Genomic DNA, 18,983 nt, shown 5'->3' with positions numbered 1-18,983 from the left:
CCTAATTGAAATGTGACCAATATAGCACTCAGGAAACCTTTCCTATAAAGTTAGGCTTATGGAATTTTTTATTCTCTTTTGATATCTTAAAATTTTAAGCATGTCTCAAAGTTCATCCAAATTCCTCTATAAAACTGGGTAGTCCTTTATAATCTCGTGTCGCACATATATTATTTTAATTACCTAGCTAACTCCATCTAACAAGTATTAAGATGATCTTCATTGTCTGTATGAAATGAAAGGCTCCTTTGACAAGTATTTCATGAGAATATTGCAAGTTTAATGATTGCCTCAGCGTGTTTATAAACTTTGTGCGAAAACGTGAACACGAATGTAAGTGCACTTTGCGGATTATTTGAACAGTTCATGAATTGCACTATGTATTTCTCTATTTAGAGGGAATAAAAAAGCTTTTTTAGAAATGCGTATGAATCAAATTAAAAGACTTTGTAATTTTTTTCTTATATTAACCAATATAATAAAATTATAAAAAATACATAAATTCGGTAAAATTACAAAATTATTTAATATTAGAATGTTCTTATTCCCTCTCAATACTATATGTATATCTATGCTTCTTCTCATCAAAATGTTTCTATATGTATAATAGTTACTACTGACAAGTGTAATGATCTAAATGAATTATCGTGCAGATGCAAAACTTGCTATTTTACTATAGCAAGCAACTATATTCGCAAATTTCAATAAACTATGCTTACAAGAAACTTCTTCTAGTATAACTCACAAGTTACTAAATTGAAGTTGCGACGAATCCTCAATAGGGCGTGTATAACATTAGATTGTATAAGATTGTAGACTAGTCGATTTATTTGTAATTGTGTTTTACTTTTGCAAAACAGATCACGTATGTAGAAACAAAATTGTAAAGAAATAAAATTAGATTTGCCCTCTTAAGAAATCATGTCGCATCGAAAGAATGTTTACAATAGAGCGCCTCGAGAGTCAACAACGAATAGTCAATAACAACGATTACAGTTGGGATCTCTTTAAGGACAACTACTTTAAACATTGACTGCAAAGAGAGTTAAATTCATAAAAAAATACATTTTGACAATAAATCAAGATACATTGCCAACTTTGAATTAAATTAAATTAAGAAACTGCTTAAATGGAAAATTATAATATGATTGGATATATAATGTATATCATTCATAATAATATAACTCTGTTAGTCACGTAACGCGAAATTAATTTATAAGATAAAAGACAATACACAAAATAATAATTCGAATATACACAATTAAAAATAATACTAAAATTAATTTTAATTAAAATATATATAAACAACTCAATAATTCTAATGTTGGCAAAAGAATAATTATTCGATTCGGTCTAGCTTCCCTCTTGGCAGGCGACTGTACATGCGTAAAGTACGAGAAGATTCTGCATCAAGGAGCATAAAAAGAGCTCTTCTACATAAAAGTAGATAGGTATAAATAAATAGTCACCCTTAAATATGGATACTTGTATGTATAATACATACGCAGTCTTGTGAAAATCGATGTACTCCAAGTCCTATCTTTCAAATGAAATTCTCTTAGATGGAGTATGATGGAGTATTTGACGCTTATGCAATCTAATCAAATTACGCGACTATACACGCGAGCCATGCAATCATTATCTATAAATGTGTTCGGGGAATCCTAATCCCTTCGGCAATAGAAACTTGATTAAGTCAAGGGAAAATAATATGAAAATTTGCTTTCATACATATTACAATTTTAATTTGCAAATTACTATAATAAGACTTGTTAATATCATCAATCTACGAGTACTTATAAAAAGTTCGACAGAGTTTAACAAGATTTCCAGAAAGAAAGGATATCTAGGTAAATCAACTCTTAATGTCAAATTATATTGAATGTGTTTAAATAAAAACGATCAATATAATTAATTATAAGATACAAAAGCATTGATAATATTTAAAATTAAATATAAAGTACATTTATAATTAAATAACTATAAATTTTTTAATGATAATTTAATTTTTTATGAAATTTTATTTATTTGCCTAATGACATAAAACAAAACTATTTTTCTCAAAACATTATATGCAAAATATGAAAATATTTAATGTAACTTCGTATTTATCCTCGGTATAGTAAGCAAATTCTATATCATTGATTGATCATAAATTGTGTAACGTGTAGCTATATCAAAATTACGATCAAAACAAATAAAAAACGTAGAATAGAAAATAAATATAAAATCTTTTATTATATATAAAAACTTGGCAAATAAGAATCTAAAATTTAGAAAACATTGCAGTTGCAGTAAATCAATCATCCGATACGACACTTTATATAAATAAATAAAGTATTTTCTCTCAAGAGAAAAGAAAATATATAATACATATAAATAACAATAAGAATACAGATATATCTCTCTACTTACGGCGTGCAGTGATTATGTTCCGAGACTTCGGTCATAAATCGAATTGATCGTAAGTAAAATATAGTAATCGTATAATACTAAATCTATTGCTTTTCTTTCTCCTTTAGTACTAACTATACTGGATATGAATAATTACAAGGTCACATGAAAAAGTAATGCCCGCCTCCATTAATGTAGATAATTTTAATTTCAATTCAATTTAATTTCAATTGAAGTTACTTTTCAACTTTTTCTAATTAGTGCATGCTGGTCAAAAATCCGATAATCCATAAGTCGAAATAGTCATAAGAGAAATGTAATATGAACACGATAATAATATAGAACAATTAAAAAAATAAAACTATATAGGCAATATTTACTTACATTTAATTTAAAAATAAAACTATAAACGTTTTAACCACGTCTCTCATAAAATCGTTTATATCAATTCTTGAATTAAATTAAAGATTTTTTTCATCGATTATCTCAATCAACACGCAGATCGTTAGAACTGTCGTTTCCTGGACTCATCGATTTTCAGGAAGCTGCATCAGAAATATCGCGAAATAGATAGGAAAGAGTCACTTGCTCTATCTGAACAGAGCTTTGAATAACAAGTTGCTTGCTTAGTAAGTGAATGAAAAACCCATACGGCTCATTCTGTGCTGTGAGTGGTGAGAGTGTTTCGCACCTTGCGAGGCGTTCGGTGAGTGGGCCCTCAAGGATGCCATCGAGGGTTGCCTTGATGGAGCTCGTACACTCGCTCTCGAGCCACGTCTCTCCTGAGTGTGCAAGAGTTTGTTCTCTCTCAGCAGCGAGACGTTCATCAATCGCGCGTTGGGTGTATTAAAGATAGTGCGGTTCTCTCGCCAACGAGCCCTGCAATTCCACATCATGTCACATAATTAATAGATCAACTGTTTACGAGGTAAATACTTTTTTCCACTTGTCAATTATTTTCGTATGACAAAGCTTTTATAATACATGTACAGCTGAGATATACTTACACGTGCGATTCTCAAAATTTTTCAATTGTATTTTAAAATGTTTTTATCTTGTTACAAACATTTTGCGAGTTATAGTAGTGCTTTTATTTCAGCTTTAGAAATAAGCAATTTTTATACATAACTATTTTTATATATAATTTTTATATATAATTTTTATATATAATTTCTTTTTTAAATAATTATAATCTCGTTTTTCACACGAGAAATAAGAAATTTCTGGAAACGTACGGGTTAATTCTAAGCAAAATCGTAAAATTTATAACATTCTTATAAGATTTGTAAGGACTTATAAATGCTTATAACTTTATGCAATATCTTTACAAACAGCTTCTTGCTAGTCATAAGATTTACGAGAAATTGTAGATATTTACAAATGATCATACATCTTACGGTACATATGCATAGAATTACAATATCAGTCATAAGTTCTTACAAGTTTTACGAGCACAAGTTGCGAGCCTTACGATTCTGCTTAGAATTGACCCAGTAATATTAGTAGATACAGGTATATGAATAATTGAGCAATACTTTCGTAAAATCGAGATTGATTTTACAAACGCCAAAGCGTTCTAAGAACTCATTTCTCATAATGAATAGTACTATAAAATAATACTGCATTATTTCCAATAAAAACACATATTGCACGATGTCATATACCTAACAATATTTTGAGAAACATTAATTATTCAGAGTGTTATATGGAAATGTTTTATAAACAGGTGATTGTTTTACCAAACACTCGTCGACATCGCAATTTCTTGAATAAAACAACAGTCATCTAAGCTAAACGCATATAATTTGTATTCAAATTTTGACAACTTCTATTAAAGTTGTCACCAGAGCACAATTTTAATTCCAACCTACGATTAAACTTAAATTTACATGTTAATTATTAACGAATGATATGCAAGAGATTTATTGAAATTGGGTCGCGTTATTATTTAAAGAAATTTGCAAATTTAATCGAAGTCTATGCATGCTTTATTTTGATACAAATTGCATAAGGTTAATAAGGATTAAATTATTTGTAACAACAATATTTTAAAAAAATATGAATAATGAATATAAATTACTTGTAACACTTTTTTTTAATCAAACTACTTACTTGCTGAAAAGTCTAAGAACGACGCAAATGATGACGAACATCAGTGCCATGCCAACGAGAACGCCGATCATCGCTGGATCGATGTACCGGAGGCTGGGTGACTCTTTGACCTCGGCTGAAAACAAATTCGTTGGTTTGCACCAGGGACCGCGGAACTAGAAGCTCATAAATTAAATCCCACATGCCCTAGAGGAATTAAAAGTCAAACGCGTACTATTGATAGGATGGAAGAGAGCACTCACAAGAAGAAGAATATATACCATCAAGGGATTTGTTACGACAGTCCGATTCGATTCTCCTTAAAATATGTTGTTAAACAAAAATCTAAGACACACGAGGTATCTTTTATATCGGTCCAATTATCAAGGAGACTAATGAGATATATAAAAAAATAATGTTAAACAAACGTTTCTGATTTTTTTAAAAATATATTTTATAATTATGTGTATCTACATTTTTCAAAAGCCTAATATTTTGAAAATATTCCCATCCTCATAATTAGATTTTGAGAGGTTGTTTTATACTTTAAATCTCAAATTGAGCCGATATAAAAAAATACGTGATTTTTAGATTTTTCTGTTTAACAATATATTTCGAAAAGAATTGAATCGGTTCCGGACAGTTGTGATACAAAAAAAAATACATTCCTTGTGAGTACAAAGAATGTATTGAGTATTTATGAACTAACTGTTATTAACTGACTTTGTTGGTTTAACGTTCTTCTATTAATTTTAAATTTGAATATTATTTGATGCTTATTGTTAAAAAGTAAAAGCGATGAAAGTTGCTATTTAGCAAAGAATATAATGAATAATCGCAGAAATCTCTTTAAATTTAAACGATCATTAATCGCAACGTTCCGTCTGTGTAAACACACAATGTTCTTAAAATGTTATATAAATATTCTTCATTCTGTTTAATATTTATATATTCTATAGGATTATTATGTTTTATAGAAGTGCTTCTTATTTTTATCTTTCTGCGTTTTCATGCAAGGAAAATATTCTTGGTGTGCATAAAATATCGGAATGGAGCAAGTGGGAGAAATTTCATTAATTCCATCGATTCTGTCTTTTTCAATTTTCACCAAACCACGTCGTGTCGGCATGACAAGATTTTCATTAAAGCTATCATGTCCTCATTTTTTGAAAATTCCTTTCCTTACCTACGCAGATTATTACACCGTCTGCCTGCGTCATCGGGACTTTCTCGAAGAGGCAGATGCATCGACCATCACGACATTCCGTTTGGATCACCCGCGCCTCGCATTGCTCACGGAAGAAACAGGACTCGTTCACGTTCGCCGCTAAAATAATTTTTAGAGTACATTCTCCGTAAATTGTGAAATGTAAATAAGAAATTCTAAATATGCCGTAAAACAGAATTTAGAGAAATACTTTAAAATATAAACTACTTGTGTATATAAAACTGTCTACACAATAAACGAAACTTTTCTTAAGTTTAGTGTATACTCTGAGAATCAACAAATTATTTGATATTCTAAACTACAATATTATATTTACATCAGATAATTTATAAGAATTTTTCTGCTAAACATGTTAAAGATTCTTTCTTTTAATTTTTAATCATTCGTCAATTCATTAACGGAATGGAATTCATTTCTTATGCGTACACCAATCTTGAGCTTCAGCATATAGTTTACTCGCAATCGGATCGACTTGTTTAATTGCGAGGTTTACTATGTGATATCATGTACGAAATCGCTGTTAATGGATATGGCAACTTAACTGAGAAGGAAATAGAATCATTCTCGATCCAGATAGCACCAGCCCATTTAACTAGCAAGTGCATTCGCGTATGGAAATTAATCCCACTGGCATATGCATCGCGCCGTGTTGATTTACTTCTCTTGGGTAAAATTTTTTTTATCTGCTAAACATTATTTCATGCACATACTATAATTACATTAATATTTTTACACAACATTTTAAAGTTAATTTCTTTCAAATAATTATAATATATGTTGTCGTTAATCATATTGACAGACGACGTTATTTCATAATGCTTAGAAATTCCATGAAAGAGAAGCTATTTCAATTTTCTCCCTATGAATTGAGATTCCCTCTGGAGGTTTTCATATATTTTATATATATGATCGTAAAGGAGCCACGTACAAAACTCTATATGCAGATCCAGAATACCGGAAAGCATACCAACTTACCATGTCCGCACTTGTCGATATGGTTCGTGGCTTCAAATTCTTCCTTGCAAGTGCACTTGTACTTCTTTTGTTCACAATAGGAGCCAGCAAAACCGCATTCTTTGTCCTCCAAACAGTCATCACCAAACTTTTTCGTGCCCCTATCGGATAGATCTGGAAAGATACGATAATTAGAGATAATAAGGTATTTTAAAACATATTTATATTGCATGTTAAGCACTTCTAATAAGCACTTCTAGGGATCATATCTCGCATCACATTTCTGTTAAAAAGATATCAATCTCATGTCATCCTACAAATAATTATAACTTAAGCTCACTTTAAATGATCTATAATAATTTGCGTCAAAATTCAGGACAAAATTCTATTAATATTTTTATATGTCATGTAATACGATAAACGTTTTTTAAAAAATTCAAGGATATATGTGAAATTTATATCAAAACATTCACATAAAAATACACAGCATATAAAATTATAAACAGAATTCTAGTCTAACATAAGATTTAGATATATAGTCTCTAATTTGAACGAAATATCTTAAGTTATGAATACACAATTCAGTTACGAAAATTTCAACGGTCTAAGCTGAATCTTAGTTCTTAAATAATATTTTTAGTGAGAATTTATGTACATATGCAGTTCTATAAATTGCGCGCCGAAATTACATAATTTTAGTCTTGAAAAGTAATCATAAGCAAAACTGGGCTGTCTCTAATTTGGCTTTACAGCTAGTAGTCGATATATAAATAAATAGAAAAATTTTCAATTTTTCTTTTGCTCTCTCTCCTTTGAATTCAGATTATGTTTATATAAAAATCTCAGATTTATCAAAAACTTTATCATACTAAAAGTTAAAATGCGTCAGAATATCTTACGCAAACTCGGTCGTGGTAACCATACAGACATCTTCTCAATATATATGTTCAAGTATGCGCAAAAAGATATATGTATGCACATGTAAGAAATGCAATAAAAGTAAGAACTGGAAATATTACAACAATTCCGCGCAAGTTTCCCAAAATTCTTCTCAATTTATATATTATCTCAATTTTTAGTAGAAATGTTAATAATGCTTTGCAGAAAGTTGACTAGCTCTTTCAGAGAAGCCTGATTGCTGTATTGTCGATGAATAATGGCCCCTATCTAAGTTCCATCCTACGACATTTCAATAGAGTTCCGAAGGACTCTTCTCTTGACTTGCACAATACATGCCGATTCGGAAAAATATCTGTAGGTTTTATAATCCTTGAAATCGTTAAAAGGAATGAAATGATTCTAGCTCGCCGGAAGACAAACTCTTTTATCTTTATCATAAATTTTTCAAGCGACGTTAATTTTACGGCGTGCGTCTCTCGCTTTTACGTAAAAATGTAATTTAAATATGATACTAAAAAAACATTACAGTAAAACGGGACATAAACAGGATTGGTCGTTCTGAATTGGATCATCTGGGATTACTAATTACAAAACTAATAACTCGTTATTTCATTACTTTAATTGCTCCATCATATTATATAAAGCTGTTCCATTCGCCAGAAAGCAATTATACCTTCCAGCGGTATACATGGAAATTTTTAATCTTCCTTTCGCTTCTTTTTTAACCCAGATTGTTTTTAAATATTAATAGCAGTATTAATAAAAATTTCAAAAAACAATGTTGTACACGATATTTATATCCACTTCATTGATTCGGATCGCACAGAAATTGCATAGAGCTGCAAGCAAGAAGTGATGTGTATGCACAGGCTGCATACACTGTCTGGAAAGTTTACACGTAGGTTACTAGTTGGCCAACCGCGGAAATTTGATTAGCACAACACCGACTTCAATTATACAGACGTTTAGATTGATTTTCCTTCGTGTTCCTTTTATATGTATGCGATGCATAGATTTGTACCCTTTCGCAATCGAATAAACGGTTAAATATATTTTTCCAAGATGATTTCATTAACTGTAATCAATTACAGAAGTGTAATTGATTACAGTTAATGAAATCATCTTGGAAAAATATATTTAACCGTTTATTCGATTGCGAAAGGGTACAAATCTATGCATCGCATACATATAAAAGGAACACGAAGGAAAGTCGCAACTTAAATAATTTAATATGTTAATGTAGTATCGAATTAAATAAGGATTGTGAATTAATTTTTTCTATAATTAAAATCGTGAAGCGTATAATGAATTTGAAGAGTGAACATTTTAAAGATGACGTTAAAATTGTGGTAATCTCTATATATCCTCTTTTTCCGTCCTAATTGCACTGTGCTGAAAATTATCAGAAAATGCTGGGTCTCTTTTAGGGTTAAACAATTCATTCGCGGTGACCTGGAAAGACTGGGATCAAGGGTGGCGACTATTCGACGGCTCGAAGTTAAAATGGCGCCAGGCGGGTCAATCTACGCGTTAAAAGTGGGTCAGTCCGTTTCTATGGCACGCCGCCAATGCTCTCACGTGCAAAACCTCTCACAGCTACCTCACCACCAGCTACCCCCTTTTTTTCATTCAAATTACTTTCTAGTCTGTGTACGTACGTCCACTCGAAAGCGTATGCATGTACTCATTGCTTGTGCGTGTCCCTTAATCGGTTAGAAATTATTATTACAGTAGTAGGTGTAATTTAATATTACGGTGAAAAGTCTTATTATGTCATTTATGCCTTGCTTATTTCGAACATAATACGCAGATTTTTTTCAATCATCAGATATTCATAAAGTTCCTCGTAGTCGTTTTATTAATTAATATTTAAGTAATTTTATAAATTGAATGGATCTTGAATGAATTTCTCTTTTCTGATGCACGTTTTATTCTGCTTTTGCAATCTCGATACTATAGTACAGATTTTTCTCCTTATCACGAAAAGAAAAAGTTGAAACAATTAATCATTTAGGAATTAATTATTCTTGTTTAACATCATACTATTTTGACGTCAATATTAATAGCAGTTTCCACTAGGAAAACTAGTACAACGCTGGTGCAATTCAGCACAAATCGGTTTACATATTTTCAGTGTTAATAAATAATTTAATCCTTTTAAAATTATAAAATTATCGTGATAACAAAAAATATGTAATTGAAAAGGTTAAACTATTAACATTGAAAATATGTGTATATATTGATTTGTATTCAATTGCACTCAATATCCACCAGAGTTGTATTAGTTTCCCAGTGCAAAACGCTATAGAGAATGTTCATTTTATTTTTCCTTTAAAACAAAAATTGTTGATATAAGATTATTGTTACAAATAACCAATTTTCAAATAATAACTGCCTTATTTAATGCTCAATATTTAAATATTTTATTCAAAATTATTATGCCAAGTTGAAGTAAGTGAATACCAAGTTAGTACGTGAATACTGTTGTTTTGAGACACATACAGAATAAATACAGCAATCATTAAGTTAAGAGTTTTCCTCTTTCTAAAACGTTATCTATATAAAACGCAGAACGCAGGTCGCAAGTCGCAAGCTTGTTGCGTCAACCAATCCGATGCATCAATTTTAAAAGTGACGCTTCGAGATTGGCTGACACAACAAGTTTGCGACCTGCAACTTGTATTCTGCGTCTTATATAGATCGAACTTAATGAAAATTAATTGGCCCGTATTCAGAACGCGCTTTTATCGATAAAAGCACGCTTTTATCTCTGAAATTCTATAATGTGCGTGACGTAAAGTATAGTATGTTAGCGCGCTAACATTATTGTAAGCGCATTCTGAATACGGGCCATTGTCTTCAGATAAGCGTGATATATAACAAAAGCGCAAATCTATAGTTTTGAATTGCGAATTTTTCGTCGGAAATAAAAAATAACAGCTTAATATCATGCAGAATGCATCCTTCTATTTTATTACAATTTAAAAATTTCTGCTAAAAATATTCGTGTTGAAATATTAAGTGGTAATATTTTTAATGATAGCCCATAGCGATGATAGTCTCTTTTGATGGCGACGCTCAGTCTTGACGGGACTGCGATCTTACCTGCGATTAGTAATGCCATTACACTCTCCTTACACTCTCGTTACACTTTCATTATTATTCGTAACTTGAAAAGATTAATCGTTATAAGATGCTCGAGGTGTTCCCATGGACACTTAGTTCCATGACATGGAACGGGCTGGGTGATAAACGACAGGATAATAAACATGCTCAGAATACACGAGTTTATAGAGAAAATTTTTCTAAACTGATAACGACTATCGTATTTTACAAGTTACTTTTATAGATATTATATGGCAAAGAGAAAAACAAGAAATATGTAGAAGTCAATGCTGTATAGTTAATATTTTTTCTTACATTCCGTACCGCGCAAAATATTAAGTTGATATCTATTAAATAAAGTTTAATAAACTTTAAGTTTAAAAAGTATAAATTAAGATTTCAGTAAAATTGAAATAAGATTACACGTTTTGATTAGTTACATAGTTCTATTTGTATTATCACTTAAAAAAAGAAATTTTTCAATTCCCTTCCCAGAAAACTTCATTTTTCCAATTTCATTTATCACACAGTCTGATGATACATGATTAGGCACGAAGAATCGCCAAATATGATCTTTTTCACTTACGCATGTTATAATCGGTAAATGTGCAATATAACGGACCACCCTCCAATGACCTTGACCTTGACATTAAGGTCATGACCTTGAGTAACCTCCGCCAAGTTTTAGTTGGCGGTCGCTTCGTTAAAAAGTTATTAATAAAAGAAGTTTGAAAAACGATATCTCTTTTTTACTATATAAAACAGAAATTTTCTGCTTTAAAGTAAGTATATTTTACAACTTTCCACGCCACTCCCCCCCTACTTGGGGGCGCACGACTTTCCGAGATTGACCATATTTCTTTGGAAAGTCGTGCTCCCCCAAACAGGGGGGGGGGGAGGTGGGAGTCGCTTCACGTGGAAGTCGAGCGCTCTGAAGTAGGGTAGAAGTGAAAATAAGTTTCTGTTTTAAAAACAAAGATTATAGGAAATTAATGTTTTCAAAGACAATTTTTTGTTTTAGAGGAAATCTATTTCCTTGACCTTGACAATATATGTCAAGGTTAAGGTCATCGAAGGTCCGTTGTTTTCAATATTCACCAACAAAAATTATATGGGGAGAGGCGGAAATGTGATGTTATTTCTTAAACTTTTTTTGTTTATAACTTTTTAACGAAGGATAACCGCCAACTAAAACCTATCGGAGGTCACTCAGGGTCATGGTCTTGACAATATATGTCAAGGTCAAGATCATTGAAGGGTGGTCCGTTATACTGCATATTTACCTTACAGTCTAATGAAAGTATAAACTTTTTGTTAAATCTAATACTTATTTAACTGCGAAATCTATTAAATACTTTTAAGAATTAAAAGAGAGAAGATTGATCCATGGCAGACTATTAATAAGACCAGACTGGCTAATCTTAAAATTCTGTATTAAAGACACAGCATAATTTTGATTTAAAAATTGTTCTCACGTTTTAATCATTCTGTTTATGCTATCTTACACTGTTAAAATTATTTGTAGATTGCATGTTATTTGACACGTCGACATAGCAACCTGCGCTTCAAGCGTATGGAAGAAAATATTTAACTGATTGATTCGAAGATAACTCTGCTGTCGAGTTTATCTGAAACTCAACGAAAGACCTTTACGACGAATTGGCACGCGAACAGATACGGGTCCTCGTTGAAATATCGATTTCCTTGACGACGAATCGGACTCGATTTCCTGCCTCTGCAACATGCTGGATTCCTCTTCTTTCTTTTGGTTGAAAGACTGACTTAATCAGTTAAGCTTTTCGTGTAACATTTCTATATATATACGATGATTTCTTTTAACAAGATAAACCAGTGTCAGTTTAATTTTCAGAAGTATAATCAAAAGATTTCAACTTTCGTACCTTTGAGAATCCAAAGCGCAACAAATGAAGTGGAAATTTAAGAAGTTCTCGAACGCATATTTCACCGAAAATTTTATTTTGCGAGTTACGGTTCTCTAGAGAACAGAATTTCGGTAGGACCACCGAACAGGCAATTCGCGGTCGATCTTGCATGCATGTTCCGCCCAATATGTGCATATTAGATAACTCTATGGCTGTAACTGTCGGAACCAACCGACCAAAATTTCTCCCCAAAGACGGATACTGTTTATCTTGAGATATTGAGGCCTATCCTCCTATTTTCCCAGATGTACTAAAAGTTAATTTATTTTTAAAAATGTAGGAACTCTTGAGAGAACAAAAATAATTCATAAAGCTATTATAAAATTTTTTAAGTAAAATAAGTTTTACTTTTATAAGTTTTTCTTTAATGATTATCTTTTTATAATCAGCTCTGGTTTTTGCTTATAATAAAAATAATTTTTTAAATTAAATAATAAAAGTATATGTATATATAGTATAATAAAAATTTAAGTATGATAATTACACTTTTCTAATTTAATCGGTGTCCATTACAATTAAAAGATAAAAAAAGTATTTCTTTCTCAAAAAATCAAACATATTATCATGAACATAGTATATATAAACGTAGTGTATTAGGCATAAGGTGTAATTGTTCGAGAAACGCGGTCAATATTTAATACGCGAACAGTAGCGCAATAGGCGTGCTTGTCGACGTAAAAAGAAAAGAGATCGATCCGCGAGATGAAAATAACGAGCTTCATTTATCGGGTTCTCAATCACGCGAGGCAACATTAAATATCGGGCGACGACAGGACATTTATCAGAAGATAAATTCCTATCGCGTTTCATTCGTTTCGTCAGGATTGTCGACGTGTTTTTCATGGGTTGGAAAGGCGCATAATAATGTTAATGACGTTAAAATGTTCCTACAGCTCTAAAATCTCGCGTGCACGTATTAATATTGCGACATTGTCGTCGACATGACACGCAATTTTCTTCGGGCTTACAGATCACGATTCTTTTTGTGGAACAAACATTTTACGTAAAAATTCGGAATCTGCAAAACAAATGCAAATTTTTACAGTTAAAAATATTTATTAATTAAAAGAATATTGAAATTAATCAAAAACAGATTCACTATTTGCGTATTTAAATTATCAATACATGAAAAATGGAAAACAAAATAATTATAATTAACAATACCTTCATATTTTCTCTATAAAATTTATTCCGGATTTATCGAGCGATTTTGATCCTGGACAATTTATGTAATCCCTATTTTCCCATAAATTTCTAGTCACAGCTGGTTTTGGCATCGATCCAAAAATGAAACAGAAATGAAAATGGAAAAATGAAAATCCTTTTCGTTTTTCTGTTGGCATCGTTATCGTAGAATTAGAGCTCAACTAACTGTATCACGCTTATTAATTGGACGTTTCGTGTTATCCTCGTTTTCCTGATGTCTAGTTAGTTTCAGGATCGATAAGAAAATGCACAAAAATGAAGAGAGAAATGAAAAAAGCATTCTCATTTTTTTGCTGACATCGTTATTATGAAATTAGAACTCGATTAATTGCTGGAAGTATCATGTTTATTAATTAAATGCTTTATGGGCTATTTCGGCTTATGTTCGATGATGTATATCACAATTTCCTTCCAATGATTACAGTAGGCTAAAGATGAGATAAAGCCGATGAGCTTGTGGAGTTTGAGTTCGAAATTAGTCTTAAGAGACTATCACCCAGAGATCTCGTAATCCTCGGTGGAGGGTCACGCTTTTAATCGCACATCTGTAAGCTTAGTACCATTAACGCGACTAATTGAATTTCTGTTGATTGTTCTACAATACAATAATCACAATATTTTTTTAATTAAATAACATTTTAATAAAGAATTCTTAGAATGAAACAGTTATTATTTCTCCATGTAGTCGTAAAATTTAGTATAACCCGGTAAAAAATTTTTCATGCATGAATACACAATAAAAAAGTTTGTATATTTGTGTTGAAAGCGATCCACTCACGTTTATATTAACAGTTTGTGTTGAATTTTCTAATATTCGAGTGTTAATTTAACATAATGTGATTATGTTATTTAAAGATTTTTTGTGAAATTGATATTCAATGTTTCTTAGTGTCAAAATGACAATTTATGAGTAAGTGAACAAGTAACATAAAGATAATATGTTTTAAAACGTAAATTTTAAGACAAATGAATGAAATATAATTAGTTAATTTATCATGTCATGAATGTTAATTTTCTGAAAAAAAATGTTCCCACGGTTTGTTTACAAATTGTGTCGATGTTATCTTTCTTTATATTTATTTTCTTACATAATATTTATGTAACTTTCTAACATATTCATCTTGTGTAAAATTAACTCAAAAATTTGAGTGGACCTGCGATTTATGTTAAATTCAACACATTTTTTCCAACTGGGTATATATCAATAAGTACAAACATGTATAAATATTCATAAATTATATATGTTTATGAAAGTCAAACCAATAGTATTATCTTATGTCCCCTTTGAAGTCACATATAACTTTTGTCTGAAATATTTTTTTCTAAAATCTCATAATTTTCAGAAACTGGCTGTTTTGAATTAAAATGAGACATACTGTATATAAATATGTATAAACATACATAACATGTATAAATATTCATGTATAAAAATTTTGCCGGGAAATAATTAATTATTCTTTTTTAAGATTAATTAATATATTTATAATAAAAATACATCACACTGTAATGTGGACTTATGCATATATTTTGCATTAACTAATTGTTATGTAAACAAATATTCAAGCTCTACATTTAAATATCAATTTTATATAATTACAATCAGTTGAGATTTATTATCAAAATATCAAATTATCATGTATGAATTATTAGTACAAAGAGTAACTACAAAATAAGCTAAAACTGCTAAGAAATGAAGTCAAACACAATAATGCTTAGAAATTACAGCTTTCAAACTTCGTTTCTTCAAAGTCGTTATCTTGGAATTGTGCTTTTCAGGTAAATCCTATCGGAAAGACGATGTGTTTCTCACGGCGAAAAAGCCAAGACGTATTTTGCGGAAGCACCGCGCAACAGATTGCTGCGGGTAATGCGAATCACGACAAGCACTCAACTTCCTCCGAAATAGATAGGCGTGCATCGATTCTTGCGTAAAATCTGTTATCGAATGTGGCTTTGCCGCAAAATTCACTGAGCAACCAGAAGGGCAAAATTAATTTTGCTAGCGTGGAAAAGTTGAAATAACATCATGGAATACATCAAGCAACTTGGTTCATTGCTGATAATTTACTTAATTTTAAAATATCGCACACGAATCAATCAGTTTACGTTATATATCACAAAATGTAAAATAAAATGAAATGCAGCAAGAGCAAAAATATAATACATGCAAAAATGCAAACTTCATTCGTGTGACATCTTTAAGTGCAAAATACTGACCCTTCTTTTTTTGCATGTATTGAAATTGCAATTCGTGTAAAAACTACTCTGCTTAGAAATACTGGTATATCGTACATTTCCACGAATTGCAGTCATGCCTCTGTATTTAAGCTTGCGTGATGGTCAGTCATAAGATGACTAATCGAGGAAAAAACGATTAAGGGAAACGGCAAAAGAAAACTAATTGTTAAAGTCGCTTGCTGTACGTATTGTAAAGACGACGTGCTTTTAAGAAAAAGTTTGCACTCTATCAACATATTTTTTATTAGAAATATACCTTGTGAAAAATGTAACGTAATTGTAAACGACAAATATTTTGATTTCGTTAAACTTAAAGCTAGATAAATTCAAATTGAAGTTGAAAATTGAATAACTTTGCAAAATATCTCTTGAAAATTAGATAACTTTAATAAGTAAGACAACTTTAATAATATAAGATAACTTTAATAAAGTCACTTTAAAGATATGTAATTATGCATTCTGTTTCATATAATTAAGGTATATTCAAATGTATGATAAAAACTAGTCGATATCAGCAATAAACGTTTCAATTTAATTACCGTATATTGTATATATGTTGCTTAAATAAAATTCTATACATTAATTACTTGCTAACATATTCGTAATAATGAGTAATACAAATAATTAAAATATTCAGCGCACAAATAAAGCTGAAATAAAAGGTCAGAGATAAGATTAAATCTTATAGTACAGAACTAACAATATATAATAATTCAAAATATGGTTTCAGATAAAATAACAATTTAACATAAAATAAAAATAATAAAAATATTATAATAAAAATCATTGCTTAATTGGCAATAATTGATCGACAAATATTGATATAATATGTTGTCTCTTTGATAAATTGACAACAAATGATAAATTGTGTAATGATTTATAAACATTAATGCGATAAAAGAGCAGTACAATATTCAAGTTGTAAATTAGGGCATCAATATGTACATTATTAATAAATATCGTAATGGATAATTCAACCACGGAAAATTATTAATTCAACCTTTCGATAATAACTTATTACCACGATCGTGGTAAGTTATTATCGGAAGGTTGAATTAATAAATATAATATAACATTATATCTCCAGGTTGATATTATAACTTAACTCTATTTCATTTTCCAAAATTGTTATTGTCTCATTACGATAAAAACATTGTGCTTTTGTTATGTTATTACATTTGCATTAATATTAAATGCGGTTTCTAGCAGCCGTTCGATTTCGAAACCTGCACAATTGTGCAGGTTATAAAAGAAACTTTGGCGCATGTGAATCCGCAGTGCAGACTGCAGTAATCTCATGTATATTGCAATCCTATCGTTCGTTCACCTCGAAGAGACGAAAGAGAGATTGCACAAATGTATATCAATTTTCGTTGTTTAAATTTGTTTGTAACATATCTGGAAGGGCTCTTAAGTTCGCTTCCCGATATACGAGTAAAGCGACGTCTACAATGAGATTTTAAGGCGTAAAACTTAAGCTTTAAGCCTTAAATTGTAACAAATTGACCAATCACAGTCGAATGTGAGAAGAACAATCGACTATGATTGATCAATTTCTAATACGACTTAAAGCTTTACGCCTTAAAATCTCATTATAAATGCCGCTTAAAGTTTTAAACGACTAATTTCTGTTCGTATACACTGTTTCTTTTTCAAAATAGCGATATTGTATCACGTATCAGTTTAGGGTTGCGTTTCGTTTCACGCATGATGCGCATGATGCATCATTTATCCTTGTTATTCACCGAATGTTAAACAAGGATAAATGATGCATTATGCACATCATGCGTGAAACGGAATGCACCCTAGGATTCCTAATTAAAGCATGTTTAAAAGATATTTCTTTCACGGCTAAGCGCAGCGACCGGAATTAAAGTTCCATTGCAGTCTGCGTCAAATGGAGCGCATAAGAAAGCTACGACCCCGAGCATTTCGGGGGTATAGTAGCACGCGCCTCGAGGAGCGTTCTAATTACGTTGTAAACCTCGGATAAAAGGAGCTCCGAAGCCTTCTTCATAACTCTCAAAAGGAAACGTCAGTCGTAATTAAATGCCACAAAGCGAAGATTGTACACGTGCCCGCATTGTATTATCGAACATTATGTTATCTTTTGCACCGACACTTCTCGACTAATTAATTGTTGTCGCATGTACTAAAAATAAATTTTTTTAAAAGAGAAATATTTCATAATAATTTGTTATATACAAGAACAGAGAGTAACAATATCTGCATACATAAAAGCAGATCGTTTCAATCGATGATAGCTGTCGTTTTCATCTGCTCTAATATGAAAGTACGAATAGCATAATATAAACAAAAACTCAAATTTAAGCACGTTTCAAAAAAATCACGCTACAAAAAATCAGCTATATCTTTATTGATCATACTCATTATCACATTCGTTATCGTGAACATTGATTTTCTGCAATTTATAAACTTCTGATTTATTTTTAAAAAAATTTACAATTTTTAGCTTTTTGGTAATTCTACAAACTATAAATCTATTATATTTTATTAAAACTAATTATTTCTATTACATTTTTGAAGAAATAAGAACGAAAGAAGATTAAGATCATATAAAGTTTAAAACAATTAATATTAGATAAAATTAAACTGTCTTTAAAACTATTATATAAATAAAATATTGTTGTCTCATTTATAAATAATTGTTATTGATAAATATAATAATATAATTTGTTATTACTGTTATTATATATATGATTTTTTTAACTGTTGATTTACTTCATAAACCGAGTTTCTTTTTATGAAAATCAAGTATAAACACAAGAACGTATATGTAACTTCAAAAAACTCGATTTATGAAGAAAATCGTCTTTTCGAGAAAAACAAACTTAAAATTGAGCAATATTCAAGTAACAATTATTTATGATACAATATTTTTCATAAGCCAAGTCACATTTAGA

At 30.6% G+C, this 18,983-nt stretch overlaps 1 protein-coding gene across 3 annotated transcripts in view; it reads right to left on the bottom strand.

The window, feature by feature from the left end:
• Positions 1 to 18,983, bottom strand: part of jus (EB domain-containing julius seizure protein) — a 33,967-nt gene that overhangs the window by 1,784 nt on the left and 13,200 nt on the right. For 2 of the 3 annotated variants that reach the window (XM_018460726.1, XM_018460727.1), the window contains exons 2-5: positions 6,689 to 6,841; positions 5,672 to 5,812; positions 4,507 to 4,621; positions 3,086 to 3,273 (exon numbers count right to left, since the gene is read on the bottom strand). In XM_018460726.1, the coding sequence (XP_018316228.1) occupies positions 3,086 to 3,273; positions 4,507 to 4,621; positions 5,672 to 5,812; positions 6,689 to 6,841 (597 nt within the window). Of the gene's footprint in view, positions 1 to 3,046; positions 3,274 to 4,506; positions 4,622 to 5,671; positions 5,813 to 6,688; positions 6,842 to 18,983 lie in introns of all 3 variants that reach the window. The other variant, XM_018460725.1, reaches the window with a different exon arrangement.

This window comes from Mycetomoellerius zeteki, unplaced genomic scaffold (assembly GCF_001594055.1).
Source record: "Mycetomoellerius zeteki isolate Tzet28-1 unplaced genomic scaffold, Tzet1.0 scaffold96, whole genome shotgun sequence".
NCBI lineage: Eukaryota > Metazoa > Arthropoda > Insecta > Hymenoptera > Formicidae > Mycetomoellerius > Mycetomoellerius zeteki.
Note: the sequence above shows the minus strand (reverse complement) of the source record. Positions and strands in the feature narration are given on the sequence as shown.